This window comes from Homalodisca vitripennis, chromosome 3 (genome assembly GCF_021130785.1).
Source record: "Homalodisca vitripennis isolate AUS2020 chromosome 3, UT_GWSS_2.1, whole genome shotgun sequence".
NCBI classification, from domain to species: domain Eukaryota; kingdom Metazoa; phylum Arthropoda; class Insecta; order Hemiptera; family Cicadellidae; genus Homalodisca; species Homalodisca vitripennis.
The window spans coordinates 64,513,667-64,530,638 of NC_060209.1; the positions used below are offsets into that span (position 1 = coordinate 64,513,667).

General features: G+C 30.6%; 1 protein-coding gene across 1 annotated transcript; it reads left to right on the forward strand.

The window, feature by feature from the left end:
- The first annotated feature begins 12,414 nt into the window (after positions 1-12,414).
- On the forward strand, positions 12,415-13,410 carry LOC124358219. Its single transcript, XM_046810514.1, has 3 exons — positions 12,415-12,439; positions 12,854-13,122; positions 13,321-13,410. The coding sequence occupies exons 1-3, from the start codon at positions 12,415-12,417 to the stop codon at positions 13,408-13,410; spliced, it is 384 nt and encodes a 127-aa protein (XP_046666470.1).
- The last annotated feature ends 3,562 nt before the right edge of the window (positions 13,411-16,972 follow it).

The window sequence follows — 16,972 nt, forward strand, 5'->3', positions numbered from 1 at the left end:
TATATCTTATTATAGAATTGAATTGAATTTAAATATTGTTTACTTCATTCGTGACACGTCTTTCGGACAGACAATCAAGAAGACAAAAAATGACGCATCATCCAGCTCACTATTGTAGAAATAAATGTTAATGCAACATTAAAAATTTGGAACATGATACATTCAAAATGTTGTTTATAGAATTGTTCTTCATAGCAACATTAATTCAATACAACCGTTTAAAAGCCTACACAACAAGTAATTATAAAACAGTGTTGTATTTGTTGGGATGGCTACATTTAATAATATGCCACTTGTTTGGATCTGTTATGGGTGTATTGAGTTAGTTTATTACTTACTTTCCTGCTACTTTATTGTTACCATTATGGTTACCTACCCGTAAGGCCAATGTAAATATATTTACTAACAAACAACCTAATCCTGTGAAGTGACATATTCAATCATTGAACTCAGTGATCATATATAAATGAAGCCTCATGCCCAATTTTGAGTAAATAGGTCAGCTTCTTTTAGATATACGTGTGCGGGTTAAAAAAAAATTCTAGTCAGTCTGCAGTACATCGCAATTTCAACTAGGAACGTTTTTCAGGTAATAGAAAGCAGCATCTTAAAGTACTGAAATTGAAGGCCTTTTAAACTTAATTAGATAGATATTTGAATTAAAATGTATTTAAACGCCTATGTATTTCTTATCACAAAGAATAAAATCACCCAGTCATAAGACAATATTAAATTGGCACGAATGTATTTTAAGGATAAAATTATTGATACAAATATTATTATATAATACTAAATGTAGTATGCCACATATTTTATTCTGCATACATATTGAGTCATGAAAGCTTTGACTCAAGATATAACATTACTTTATCATAATAACTATACCATAGAATACCTGTTGTCCATTATTATAGTCTTCCTTATATAGATAAACAAAACACATGAACTCATCGAATCATTGTTTTCAAATTTAATATGTAGTCTGGAATAACATATACGGTTGATGATAAGAAATATTGATTATTAAAAGCTCCACGGCTGAGAAACCATTGTTGTGTTATGTATATAAAATACTACATGACATGTTTACATTACACGTGCTTTCTCATTCAGGTAGCAATTTGTTCGCAGTCTAAAAAGAATTTACAGACTAGTACATGGTATAAGTTTTATAAAATTTGATCGTGCTGAAAAAATGTATGAAAATTACTGCATAGTAATATATTGTTATCTCATCAGGGAAAAAACCACAAAAGATAACTCTTTTAGCTTGAGTCAATAAGGTGAATAGTATTGAAAATAATAATGAATTCTTTCAGGATGAACAGCGGTGTTGCTGATCGTTTTAAACGATTGCTCAGAGGCTACATGACTATTTCCTAAACATTTTAACGAGGAAAACTTTAGCAACAATACAAAGGTAGGTAATGTAATGATATGGCTACGAAGCCTTAAAATAATACCAATTTCATTCGCTTATTCCATGACGAGTTGTGTTAATATAAGTTTTTCTTTCTATATATAAAGATCAACTGACCTACCTGTATTAAAAGTCCATGTAATAGATGTGTTGTGCGATTTTTAATAACTGTTATATAAGAATATTATATTACTGGAGTCACTGTCTTTTTAATCATATAACTTAATTTAGTTTGATACACAAAACTTTAGTTGCGAGGTAGTCAGAGTCCAGATCTTAAGTCTGTATCTACACACCCTATTATTAACATAAAGCTGATTTCTTTTATAAGGTTGTTTAGGGTATAATTCTTTGAAATAGAGTAATGACATTAACAAATATATATTTTAGTATAGTATGCATGTAATGTTAAGAAATATATAACTCATAAACTTAAACTACAATTATACACTTTGTAATATGCAATAGCAAGTATTTCTCGTGCACAAACAACGCATGTTTAATGCATGGTTTCATATTACCTAAAATAACTACTGGTATAGCTAGATTAAAACACATATTTTTATGTAAAATCAATGCAAAAACGGCTTAAGGTTCTTTTAATTTCAGCACTTAAACATATTAGTAATCATTGAAATTGTACTGTCCATGATTTTATTTATAATAATAAGTCATAACATAGTTTATTTATGTCTAGGTCAATCAGCACTTATTAAAAAGCAAATATTTGTCACAAGTTAAAAGTATTAGAACTGTATTTTATTACACCACTACATTTTAATTCCCAATACTATATTATTTATTGCTATTATTAAACATATTTATGTCTTTGCGGATAGAAGAGGGATATTGCTAGTAAATATACGATATAAAAATTTCAGTTATCATGTTAAAAAAATCGTTTAAAAGAATTGTAAAAACAAATAAAAATATAACACATAAACAATTAAATCCAAGTATAGTATAGTAAAAATATTTAAAGTCATTTGTCTTGACATATTTTATAATACATTTGATAAAGTAATTTTGGTTCGCTACGGACCATTGTTTACAGAATCCATTTATATTCGATTGAGAATTAATTATGTTACGTCTCCTATATGGTTTACTCTAGTTTCTGAGAAATTATAATTATTATTTAAATCCATATTTTACTTTATGATGTGCTGCACCTTTTAACGCTACTCAGTATAAAGCTAGTGCAGCTTGACTAATCTAAACATGGGTCTTTGACGGGTTAATAGTATTTTCTAATTTTTTCTAAATCTTTAATACACTGAATGAGTAACATTGAGAAATGTAAGTAAATTTTGCGTTTTATCTAATTTCTCTCTCCTTTGTAATCATTGGGGTAGATAATTGAGGTAGTACATTTCTACCGCTAGGTTGAACTACCATCAATAAACCTGGTATAATGGTCCTGTGCATTTAACGGTTTTGACTATCGTAAAATAAATAAATTTCAACGCCATTTTATAGTAATCCGAACATATATTTACAATAAAAATAAGTACTATGTAATGTTTTATGTTTTACAAATTCACTAACGTGTCTCTGAGATACTCTGGATTAAAACAAACTATTTACACTGTCGATACAGCAATGCTGTTTGGCAAAAGACCAAAAAGTTCAGCAGTGAGTAGTTGATTATGTTCCTCATTGTTTATGCTAAATTAGGTTTTCAAATACCTCTTAAAGCAAACGGCTTATCTCCAAAACACCTGCTTACCTCACTCCACTTCCTTTACCGCATATTATATTTCACGTTCAGATACAGGAAAAAAGTTAAAATAAATAGTTTGGAATATAAGTTTATAAGTTATAATGACGTTTTAGCCTTCTTTGATGTGGGAAGAATAATAAAACTGAAACGAGAATAACACAAAACTATATACATAACAGAATTTATGTTAGAATTTAATGCTATTTTTCATGTCTGTTTTACTCTGAGCTCTGAGAGTTTGTAATTATTATTTTACCTTGTGGAGTACTGCACCCTCTTACATAGAATAGGGCTAGTATAGTCAACTAAACGCGGATTTTATTACGGGTCAATAATGGAAATAATTAGGTTAAAGTACTCAATAGTTCTTATATGGTCGCAATTTTTGAAGAATAGTTTTTAAAAAGTACTCTAAAAGTTAATAAGGGTATGGCATCCTTTACATTGATTAAATTTTCAATATATAGTTGATTATTTATAGATCAAAGTGTATACAGAATATATTTTGGAAACCCACCATATAAGGAAAATCGTGCTTTTTTATGTATGCAAGAAAGAATGCAACAGATTTTACAGAAAAACTCATTTGAAATATAAAACAAATTAATTAAACTAAATTTAAACTCATTTCGCTCAGGTATGACTTATTTTTAAAGTCAAAATGATAAAATCACTACAGTTATTACAGTATATTACGGAATGGAGTCTAAATTCTTAAAAATAATGTTTTATGTCAGTAGATATTATTATTTGTTTTTCGATAGTAAAAAGAAAGTTATGTATTATCCATTTCCAGTTTATATGACCACAACTAATTTATTTAAAGGTTTACATGTACAAGCTTTTAGGCTAAACAAAACATTTATTATTAACATTTAGGAAGATAACGCCATAATATCTTTACATAAACCGTATATTGAATAAACCACAACAAAAATAAAGGCGTTTAATCTATAATAACTGTTATGTCATCTGTAGAGTACGTAAATTATATAAAAGTTTTGTCAATGGGCTTGAATATACTGCAATGTATTTTTCTGTAATTTAATACTACAAAGTTTGAAAAATCGGGATATTTTACATATTCAGCTTTTGTATAATCAAAGTAGTTCATGTATAAACAAGTTAATAAATCATGTACAAAAAAATGTATACTGATTATAGTTGACAGCATAAATAATACAATTAAAAATAATAAAATATACTATTACTTGTTATACTGCCAATAATTTTCAAAATGTTTAATGTGATGTTTTTAATAGTAAAAATAAATTTCTACAATATGTAATGCATAACAATTCGGTATACAAATTATATGTCAGATACATTGAAATAATAATGTCTAAATGAATTTAAAAATTTTAATTACTACCTGAATGTTATGAAATAAGTTGAGGTTCAAGTGTCATATTAAAATGTTGTTTGTAACAAATTACAATTGGAGAAAACGTTAAATTACCCTTTTTAGAAAAATAAACACTTTTTACTATAATGAGTTTCTTTACATCTAATTTTAATTCATTCCATATTTTTAGTAGAGCGTTCGCTAATGTTCTCTCTGTGTATGTGCTAAATAACTCGAAAAATAAGTAACCTACAGACTTGAAATTTACCATAAAGCTTGATATGTATATATTATGTATATTATGAAGTTTGATGTTGGTTTATTTCAATCCATTAATTTACCTAAGCTTAAGTGAACATTTATACTATAGTCATATGAGTTTACGAAAATATCGTAGGATAAATATATTTATAAGGTGGTAGATCGCCACAGCGTGTGTCGCGTAAGGTACTTCACTGAGGTTGTCTGCAAACTTATAAATATATTGCTCATATCATTTTTAAGATTTCCTGTGACAGATAGATTCACTAAAAATAATAAATAAATATTTGAATCCCTTCTCAATGTAAAACAAAACTGTGTTAGTCTACTGAGTTGTAGTATTCAATAACGATCAGTCACATTTCATGTTTGGATATGCACATTCATAGAAAACCTTTTTATGTATAAAAAAATGAAGTTTAATTTAAAATGTTAAAGAAACAAATAAATGACATATTTCTTAAGATATCGACATAACGCATTTAAAAATTTGTTTATTATATTACGTTTCATATCAGTTATCAAATAATAAAATATTTCGTTTTTAATCTAGATATTAACACGAATGAATATACTGAAATTATATACTTTCACTGAGATATAACAACTTTCCTAATTTCTGTGTTGTATAATACCTAAAAAATTTGCTCAGATATCAAGCACATAGTATATAATATGGTTTATCACATACGTTCCAGATATATAAATATGTAACTTACAAATCAGTTGACATGTAATGTTAAAATAACGCATACATTCCTTGATACTTCTAAGCATAGTTTTAGTGATTATTTTACAGAATATTCCGTACTGTTTCACAAAATGGATAATTCATAACGGATTTTAACCAAAGCAATCTAAGGTTGGACTGTCTGAAATAACATAACTCCAAAGAGTGATTTTAATATACTTACCAAAATAGGAATACACCACTCCACTTGTCGTGTACCAGGCTCCGTTGAGGATAAATGTAAAATTTGAAGTCTATAAATCAATATATATGGACAGATGGAACGACCAAAATTCATAAGGGCAAAGCAATTTTTACATCTCCCGGCAAAGAAAGACAAACTGTGTCAGCCTACAGGGTGGTAGGCTTCAACGATGCTCAGCCGAATTACATGTTTAATATTTAAAATCTCAGAAATTATTTTTGTCTATGTAGAAATATAGTTTTATGCAAGTCAGTTGCATTAGTTCTGTGATCTAATATATGGTAGGGATATCTTAGGGAACGAAATCATGTTTCATTTAGGTGAGAATATTTATCGTATTACTATTAAAAATAAAAGTTTAATGAAACAGGGTTTTATGAAAACAAGTTTTAGATAGTTTTCGAAGAGTTATAAACATATAGATTTCAACGTGTATAATTTTAAAAGTGGTTTATAATAATAAAAATCATTAAAACCATACAAATCCGATTTCCTCGTGTCTTGATATTTATTACAACTATTACCTAAAATACACACAAAGAATAGGACCACGATATTACAAAACCACTGCATAAAGCTTTCAACTAAAAGCTTTGTGCAGATTTCCATTAACAGAACAACAGAAATAAATGTAAACATATAAAAACAAGCCCACCGTATAGTCATAGTTGTAAAACTAATCTTGTTAAAGTGGATTGTCTGCCATGACCTCATTTGAAACTTTGTCAGGAATATTTACCATCCCAGGGAAATTTGTCGGTGCTCTAAAATAGCTTTGTCGCAATTGCTTTTATAACGTTGTACACAAGTGATCTAAATTTTTAAATTAATTTTTTTATCGCTCAAGTATAGTTACTTTTAAATTATCTATGTACTAATTATTACCTTTCTCCCAACCCCTTCAGTTCCTTATTTACTTTTTAGAGTAGTTTTATTATTTACCAGCCTGGTATTGGAAAAAAAATTTCTAAGACAAAATTACTATTGGATTTAGTTTGTGGCTAATTTAGAAATTTAGTGGTCAAATCATTGTACATAGCCAGCATTCTTAAAGGCTCATTTCATATTGAAGCAAAAACCCATAATGGAGTGAAAGAATTTTTAAAATTCAAAGAATCTATGTCAAGGGAAATAAAAGGTAAAGGTTCGTGATCATATTTAGATTTATATAATATGATAGCGTTAAATTTCTAAAACCATTCAGTAACAAAAAGAAATAGGCAGATTTAAACACATTAGTCTTACATTTTAGTAATAATAGGCAAACTGAGTTAATTGATAGAGCATGTCATCTCGTAATATTTGACTAAACGTTAAGGGATATGTCTTCAATTGTTTTATGGAAAACCATGATGGCAACGATAACGCATCAGAATATACAAAAAAGTATACGTGAATAAATAATTTATGTATAAAATAAATACAAATTGATTGAGTAAAACCGTTATGGAAAGCCAGAAATAATATTTGAGTTCATAGTATTCTTGCGTTTAGCACCCTCAAAGGTCAACAGAAACTTTTATCATTTGGAAAGTAATAAAATGTGTAACTTGATGTACACAAATCTAAATATATCTTATATAGAATTGAATTGAATTTAAATACTCTTTTTTTGATATTAGTACATAAAAAGTACATAAATGGTTTCAATTATTTACAATAAAATGACTTTTATATATCGTTACCAAAGATCACACAATTGTTGTGTATTACATAATATGTACTTAAACAAAATAATGCAGTAAAAAAAAATTCAATAAAACCCTATTTTACAATATTCTAAAGCCACGTTATCTCAAAATATTTATAATATCATAAGCAATGCACATCTGTGTTTCAAAACAAATTTTCTTTTAATTTTTCAAAATAAAGTAAATCTTTTAGATATTCTTTGATATATTTCAAACATGTTTTTTATACATTTAAGAAGATCTTTTAAATAATTTGTACAGATTTAAGTTCTTTCCTTTTTTAAATGTTTCAGTTTATTCAATTTCTATATATTGCTCTTGGATGCAGTAGTTTGTTATCTTTCAATAATTTTTTGTGTGTAGAGAATAGCTTGGTACATATAAATGGCTATAAACTGTCATAATACTTATATAATAAATAATTCTAAACAGTAGTACCTTAGATCGGTGATAATTCATTATTTTACGCAAACAACATTCTAAAAATTACTACAACACCAAGGATCGTGCCTGATCGCATACCCTCTATTACTGTTAGTGTGTGATACAGCATCATCAGTGGTCACTGTGCTCTTTACTGTGAACTGTCGACGTAACCCTAAATTTACAAGCTTGTACCATTTCATACATACTATCGTGATATGTTCCAATTATTCATGTAAAAAAAAACACGTTTGATACGCTTGTTATCATTTATTTGTGTAAAAATTTCTTTATATATTAATATAAGAGGAGATAGAATAACATAATTTCAGTGAGAAAAAAAAGACTGCGCCAGTCGAACAAAGTTGGTTAAGTAAACGCATTTATTTATTACTAAGTTGGGAATTACAGCTCTTGTCAAGGGCCAACTAATTAGCAATAAACAATCCTGAGGCTCTGCAATAAACAACTATTTTATATGTAACTCATTATAATACAGTTTTAATTGTCTTTTAGTGATGATTATATAAAAAATACCAAAATATTGCTCATATTTAATTTATATAATATTCCAAATATTCCAATAGATGTATTGCGGTTTAGATTATTCATACAAATTTTTGTAAGTGTAGTTTTTTGGCAATATTGAGAATCAGTTTAACATTGTCTAGATAATATAGTAAATTATCATTATACTAGTAATTGTAGGGGGAATTAAATAAAAATGTATTTTATTTTCCCAAACACAGTATAAATAAATAAATATGCACATATAACAGATTGCATGTATACATATACAGGGTAGTGCAAATTCTTGAAAAGTTATAATATCTTCTTTACTCTTAAACACACAAAACTTTGGCATACAAGTTGATAACAGAGCATGAAATTGAACTCTGATGGAATCAGTAGTTCTATACCACCTGATTGGAGTACCCCGTATGGAGTTGGTGGAAAAATCAAAATAAAAGCATATATAGGTGTAGACATTATTTTAAACGGTTAGTCAAGTAAAGAATGCAAAAGCTTTATTCATAAAAAATGGTGGTGGTTGTACCTTGTTTTAAATAAATTAAAAAATATATATATAATTCGACTTGGTAAACTACTTATTGTTTCTCTGATACGTGGGAGGCCAAGATTCATTAAATGTTCATTGTTACGTATTTATTTTATTATGCCAAGTGTACACAAAACTGCAAACTATTACATAATATGGACAATTTGTTAGGTCACAAGGAACATTATTCTATTTAGTTGTATTATGCTTGAAATAGAAATGTCCGTTTTTCCTTGCTCCCTCTGGCATATAAAATATACCGAAAGCTTTTATGAATAATAATAGGCGTTACATATGCTGTCACATCTCTACTAAGTTGTTTTCACCAAGTGTTGGGAAGTTTAAGAAATTATTTCAATCCTCAGTTTAAAGTAAAGGTTTTTAAAGAAGGAAAAATAATTAAATATATTAAGTCCATAACTGTATTATACCTTACTTTTGTACAAATCTGTGCACAAAGTACTGCCACAAGTATGTGTTTAGACCACTTCAAATTTTTTTTTATATTCACTTTAACAGTTAAAAAGTTTTGTGTTTAAAGATATTAATTACAATTTATGTGGTTTTATTTATTTAATTAGGACCATGCATTCCATTTGGCTTCTCGCGTGGTTTTTAACCAATGCATTTATTACAATGAAAATTGTAAATCATGTAACAAAAGAAAATATCCACTTAGTAAAATGTATTATATTTGAGGTTAAGTTTTCTAGTTATTAAACCATCAACACCTTTTGGTTTAATAAAGTGCACTAACACTTGTAAATGTTTTCAATGTTATATAGTAAACTACACTTATAAAGGATAATCAAACAGATATTTCGGTCTGGTTTTTGTTATTGTGTTTATTGTTTAAATCGTGCCAAAATACTAGACGCTTCCATTAAAATTGGACATAGCAATATAATAACTAGAAAATAGTAGCATTATAAAGTCTCTTGCAATAATTGTATTCATTGGTAGAATTTCTACTGTCTTCTTTACAATAGGAAAGTAGTGCAATAACTGGGTAATCTGCAAGTAAAGATACCCATACAATTTGTGAAAGGGGTTGAATGAGATCAATGATCCGGAAACTCTTGTAATGGGTGGACAAAAGAGTAATGAGGGGTGACAGTTTGGAAACTAAGTTACCAACAACAAACAAACCAACATCCCTGTCTACCTCTGTGGGAATAAACCTGAAGAAATTGGTCGCATTGGATAATAGTTTGACTACCTTTTTTGCAATTATATTCAATATATAAATATACTTAAATCCCTATGAATAAGATAAGAATTTTTAGCTAATATACAATGCGATATTAAATATCGCATTTTCTTACTTAAAAAAGTTTCTTACTTCATCTTTACAATTTTCCCCAACAAAATGTGATAAAACATCCATACTATTTAATAGTTATATTCTCTGTAGCAAAGGTTCTATACTAGGTCACATCTAAAATTTTGTTAATTGTATTTTAATCTCAATGACTGTATAATCGTATCTCAACTGACTGAAAATTAAAAGCTGAAAATAAGGAAACCTCGCTGAATGGATATAAAAGTTTTCTTCAACAATGTAATTCACTTTCTGATGAAACTATTACAACCGATTCTGTCACGTAGAATCCGTGTCACAGGTTGGAAATGTGTAAAGGCTTCTTACGTGTATACAGAGGGGGATCAGGAAGAGAATTTGACTGAGAATTGAGCCCTGTGGGACACCATAGCTCAGGTGAATTGGTTCAGATAATTTGTTTGCGATCTGGACAATTTGGGTTCTGTGGCTTAAAAATGACCTGAGCCACTGGAGAGGCACGCCTCGGATGCCATGAGATTCAAGTTTGTCAAGCATTGTAACATGGTCAACGCAGTCGAATGCTTTTGATAAGTCTAGGAACACACTCAATGTGGGATCCCGACGTTCTAGCCCCTCTACAACCATATCGACTAGACGTACAACTGCGTCTATTGCCGACTTACCATTCCTGAAGCCAAACTGGTCTTCAGATAGCTGGTTGTGCTTATTTAAAAATTGAAGCATTCTTACCAAGAAGAGTTTTTCGAATATTTTGCTCAAAACTGGCAAAATTGAGACAGGCCGGTCGACAATAGACGCAGTTGTACGTCTAGTCGATATGGTTGTAGAGGGGCTAGAACGTCGGGATCCCACATTGAGTGTGTTCCTAGACTTATCAAAAGCATTCGACTGCGTTGACCATGTTACAATGCTTGACAAACTTGAATCTCATGGCATCCGAGGCGTGCCTCTCCAGTGGCTCAGGTCATTTTTAAGCCACAGAACCCAAATTGTCCAGATCGCAAACAAATTATCTGAACCAATTCACCTGAGCTATGGTGTCCCACAGGGCTCAATTCTCAGTCAAATTCTCTTCCTGATCCCCCTCTGTATACACGTAAGAAGCCTTTACACATTTCCAACCTGTGACACGGATTCTACGTGACAGAATCGGTTGTAATAGTTTCATCAGAAAGTGAATTACATTGTTGAAGAAAACTTTTATATCCATTCAGCGAGGTTTTCTTATTTTCCGCTTTTAATTTTCAGTCAGTTGAGATACGATTATACAGTCATTGAGATTAAAATACAATTAACAAAATTTTAGATGTGACCTAGTATAGAACTTTTGCTACAGAGAATATAACTATTAAATAGTATGGATGTTTTATCACATTTGTTGGGGAAAATTGTAAAGATGAAGTAAGAAACTTTTTTAAGTAAGAAAATGCGATATTTAATATCGCATTGTATATTAGCTAAAAATTCTTATCTTATTCATAGGGATTTAAGTATATTTATATATTGAATAATTGCAAAAAAGGTAGTCAAACTATTATCCAATGCGACCAATTTCTTCAGGTTTATTCCCACAGAGGTAGACAGGATGTTGGTTTGTTTGTTGTTGGTAACTTAGTTTCCAAACTGTCACCCCTCATTACTCTCTTGTCCACCCATTACAAGAGTTTCCGGATCATTGATCTCTTTCAACCCCTTTCACAAATTGTATGGGTATCTTTACTTGCAGATTACCAGTTATTGCACTACTTTCCTATTGTAAAGAAGACAGTAGAAATTCTACCAATGAATACAATTATTGCAAGAGACTTTATAATGCTACTATTTTCTAGTTATTATATTGCTATGTCCAATTTTAATGGAAGCGTCTAGTATTTTGGCACGATTAAACAATAAACACAATACAAAAACCAGACCGAAATATCTGTTTGATTATCCTTTATAAGTGTAGTTTACTATATAACATTGAAAACATTTACAAGTGTTAGTGCACTTTATTAACCAAAAGGTGTTGATGGTTTAATAACTAGAAAACTTACCTCAAATATAATACATTTTACTAACCCTTTCAGGCCCCGACCACAATATTTGTGGGTTCAGTTAAAAATTTATTCTTCACAGCATAGACCTTTTTACAAGTTGTGACCCACATCACAAGATTTTTGTAGGTTCTACTGAACACAACCAGCTGGTCTGTTTGGTGCTACAGCTGGTGGCGAGTTTGAGAACTATTTTGTATGTTGTTGTTTATCCAAGATGACGCTGTGTGCTGACGCTGCAGGTAAATATACAAGTTTTTTACATTTAAAACTAATCAAAAACCAACTTAGCTTGCCTTGTTTTGGTTAAGAAAGAAATGAAGAATACAAAGATAGTAGTTAAATGATGAAACACTGTTTTTAATTATCTGTAAAATGACAGTAAAAGTTAACCTACAAAATTTTGTTGTCTGGGCCTGCAGCCCTACTTTGTTATTTTTTTAAGTACTGCTACGAAACTAAAACTATGTTGTATACTTATTTTAATAATAACTTAAAGTTATGCAATTTGATTATACAAAGTGGTACCTAAATTGTGGTTACTCTAACATGGGTATTTACATAGGCCTAGTCCTAAAAAGTTGGTGCATTTGAAAATCTGTTGTAGGCCCAAGTAAATGTTTAAAAATTGCTAATCAAAGTGGTATCTTTTTTAGGAGTTGACAATTTGTCCTTTCTCAATGACGACCAGCTATTAGAGCTTTTGGAGAACTCTGATTTGGAAGATTTTGATATTGATGAAGAAGATGTGCCACAACTGCAATTAGCTGTAGCTAATGAAATGGAAGCAGACCCACAACGGTGTCCATCACCACTGAACTCTGACATTCCACTACAAGTCCGGATGGAACAAGAAAAGCTCAGACAACGGTGGAGAATAAAACCTTGGGAAACGCCAATTGTGGCACCCATCATTGAACTTCCAGTAAGTAATTCTCGTAGCCTACATTATTAAACTTAGGCCAGATCAAAACTTAACTTTCAAGAATCAAAGTCAAGTTCGTGCAAAGTTGTTTAGTTTGATTATTGTTGATGTTATGTCAAGTACAAATGAAAGAACTACAAAAAATGTACTGCAAAAAATATTCTTTTAGCAGACTAAGATTTTGTTTTGTTGTTACAGGTGGAGGAACTTCTAGGCCCTAGTGAATACTTTGGACGGTACCTTACTGAAGAGCTGTTTGAGTTAATGGCTGTAGAGTCTAATAAGTAATAGCTTGAATGACTGCAGTAAAGAGCTAAACACTTTCACTATCTGAACTAAAAAAGTTTTTTGGGATCCAGCTGATCATGGGTACTATAAGATACCCAAGACTTCGAATGTACTGGGACCAAAAGTACAGACTGCCAGCTGTGGCTGATGCCATGTCGAGGAATAGGTTTACAGAGCTAAGGCAAAACTTACATTTGGTTGATAACAATACTGTAAACAAAAAAACAAAACAAAACAAGTTCTGGAAAGTCCAACCCATTATAGATGCTGTCAGAAACCGTTGTTTGGTATTGCCTCGCCAAAAAGGAGATTACAGCATCGACGAGCAGATGATTCCATTTCTTGGTGCCTGCCCTAGTAGACAATATGTAAAAAATAAACCTAGACCAGTAGGTCTAAAAAACTTTGCACAACATCAAGTGGTCTAGTTGTAGACTTTGAGATGTATCAAGGTAAAACCACTCCTTGGGAAGACAGTGGTTTAGGTCTTGGGGCAAATGTAATCCTGCACCTGTCCAAAACCTTGCCAGCTAATTCCCCGACTTCACTATGACCGCTATTTTTCTACACTAAGTTTGCTTGGTGCCCTTAAGGAAAAAGGTTTTTTTGGGACAGGAACTATAGTGGGTAACAGAATTGGGAAAGCAGTCCCAGTTTCCAAAAGACAGTGAAATGATTCGGGGGGAATCCGTCCAAAAAGTCAGAGGGGATGAAAGTGTTTGTCTGACTAAGTGGAAAGACAACAAGACTGTGCTTATGGCTTAAAATATTTTATGGGGTGGAACCAGTACACGAAGTTTAAAAGGTGGGACAAAAAAGAAAAAAAACTATTCAAATGTTCATTGCCCAAACGTCGTAAAAATGTACAATGAAAAAATGGGAGGTGTTGACATTTGCGGACCAGCAGATGGAAGCATACAGGACATTTTTCAAGACCAAAAAGTGGCCCTTAAAAGTCATCATTCATTTTATGGATCTGGCAGCAGTGAACTCCTGGATGGAGTACAGGTCATCTGCTATAGCTAATAGTATTCCCAAAAAAGATCAGCTAGATTTAATGAAGCTAAGACTAGCTATAGCAGAAAAGCTCATTGCCGTGCCCACTTCCAAAAGGTATCAGGAAGCAGAGGAAGAGGAGGGACCTCCTGCAAAGAAGACTCTTTGTGCACCCTACCTTGCAAAGAGAAACTGCAAGATGGGTTTTCGCACTGGCCCGTGATGGACGAGCTATCCACAAATAGAAACTGCAGGGCCCCAGGCTGCAAAAGCCGAACACGTGTCCGGTGCACTAAATGTAATATATATTTGTGTCTTTCTGTAAAAAAACTCATGTTTCAAAAGACTTTCACTGTAAATAACCATATCTGCCTTTCTCTTCTATCTACCCTTTTTTAACTACTTTAAAACTAACTCTGATGTCATTAATTAAGCAAAATGTCAAGTCGTGAGCATTGTTTTAGTATCCGTGTTAATATAACATTAAGTGTGTATGTTATATGAGTGTATAACAACATTTTAATACAATACATGATGTTATTTAACTTGTTTTCTTTTTAACTTCCCATAATTAGTGCATAACAATGTGTTGCTGTTTACAAAGCATATGGTTGTTGTCTGTGCATAATGACGAGTCAGGTAAGCAGGGTTAAAACCCAGGCCACAAAATTTTTGTGGGTCATAAAAAAACCATAAAAGCATAAATAAATAAATACAAAAAAAATACAGTTATTTATTTGGCTCATAAAAAGTAAAGTTAACAATAAATCATAGTTTATTTAAAAAAAAATTACAAGGCTGGGCCTGAAAGGGCTAAGTGGATATTTTCTTTTGTTACATGATTTACAATTTTCATTGTAATAAATGCATTGGTAAAAACCACGCGAGAAGCCAAATGGAATGCATGGTCCTAATTAAATAAATAAACCACATAAATTGTATTAATATCTTTAAACACAAAACTTTTTAACTGTTAAAGTGAATATAAAAAAAAATTTGAAGTGGTCTAAACACATACTTGTGGCAGTACTTTGTGCACAGATTTGTACAAAAGTAAGGTAATACAGTTATGGACTTAATATATTTAATTATTTTTCCTTCTTTAAAACCTTTACTTTAAACTGAGGATTGAAATAATTTCTTAAACTTCCCAACACTTGGTGAAAACAACTTAGTAGAGATGTGACAGCATATGTAACGCCTATTATTATTCATAAAAGCTTTCGGTATATTTTATATGCCAGAGGGAGCAAGGAAAAACGACATTTCTATTTCAAGCATAATACAACTAAATAGAATAATGTTCCTTGTGACCTAACAAATTGTCCATATTATGTAATAGTTTGCAGTTTTGTGTACACTTGGCATAATAAAATAAATACGTAACAATGAACATTTAATGAATCTCTGGCCTCCCACGTATCAGAGAAACAATAAGTAGTTTACCAAGTCGAATTATATATATATTTTTTAATTTATTTAAAACAAGGTACAACCACCACCATTTTTTATGAATAAAGCTTTTGCATTCTTTACTTGACTAACCGTTTAAAATAATGTCTACACCTATATATGCTTTTATTTTGATTTTCCACCAACTCCATACGGGGTACTCCAATCAGGTGGTATAGAACTACTGATTCCATCAGAGTTCAATTTCATGCTCTGTTATCAACTTGTATGCCAAAGTTTTGTGTGTTTAAGAGTAAAGAAGATATTATAACTTTTCAAGAATTTGCACTACCCTGTATATGTATACATGCAATCTGTATATGTGCATATTTATTTATTTATACTGTGTTTGGGAAAATAAAATACATTTTTATTTAATTCCCCCTACAATTACTAGTATAATGATAATTTACTATATTATCTAGACAATGTTAAACTGATTCTCAATATTGCCAAAAACTACACTTACAAAAATTTGTATGAATAATCTAAACCGCAATACATCTATTGGAATATTTGGAATATTATATAAATTAAATATGAGCAATATTTTGGTATTTTTTATATAATCATCACTAAAGACAATTAAAACTGTATTATAATGAGTTACATATAAAATAGTTGTTTATTGCAGAGCCTCAGGATTGTTTATTGCTAATTAGTTGGCCCTTGACAAGAGCTGTAATTCCCAACTTAGTAATAAATAAATGCGTTACTTAACCAACTTTGTTCGACTGGCGCAGTCTTTTTTTTCTCACTGAAATTATGTTATTCTATCTCCTCTTATATTAATATATAAAGAAATTTTTACACAAATAAATGATAACAAGCGTATCAAACGTGTTTTTTACATGAATAATTGGAACATATCACGATAGTATGTATGAAATGGTACAAGCTTGTAAATTTAGGGTTACGTCGACAGTTCACAGTAAAGAGCACAGTGACCAGAATATCACCTAGAACTGATGATGCTGTATCACACACTAACAGTAATAGAGGGTATGCGATCAGGCACGATCCTTGGTGTTGTAGTAATTTTTAGAATGTTGTTTGCGTAAAATAATGAATTATCACCGATCTAAGGTACTACTGTTTAGAATTATTTATATAT

What these genes read in the sequence shown, in the direction of transcription:
- LOC124358219 (XM_046810514.1), top strand. Translation starts at nt 12,415, where the DNA reads ATGACGCTGTGTGCTGACGCTGCAG. An exon ending in GCTGTGTGCTGACGCTGCAG is followed by an intron (nt 12,440 to 12,853) that starts GTAAATATACAA and finishes TATCTTTTTTAG; the next exon opens with GAGTTGACAATTTGTCCTTT. An exon ending in CACCCATCATTGAACTTCCA is followed by an intron (nt 13,123 to 13,320) that starts GTAAGTAATTCT and finishes TTGTTGTTACAG; the next exon opens with GTGGAGGAACTTCTAGGCCC.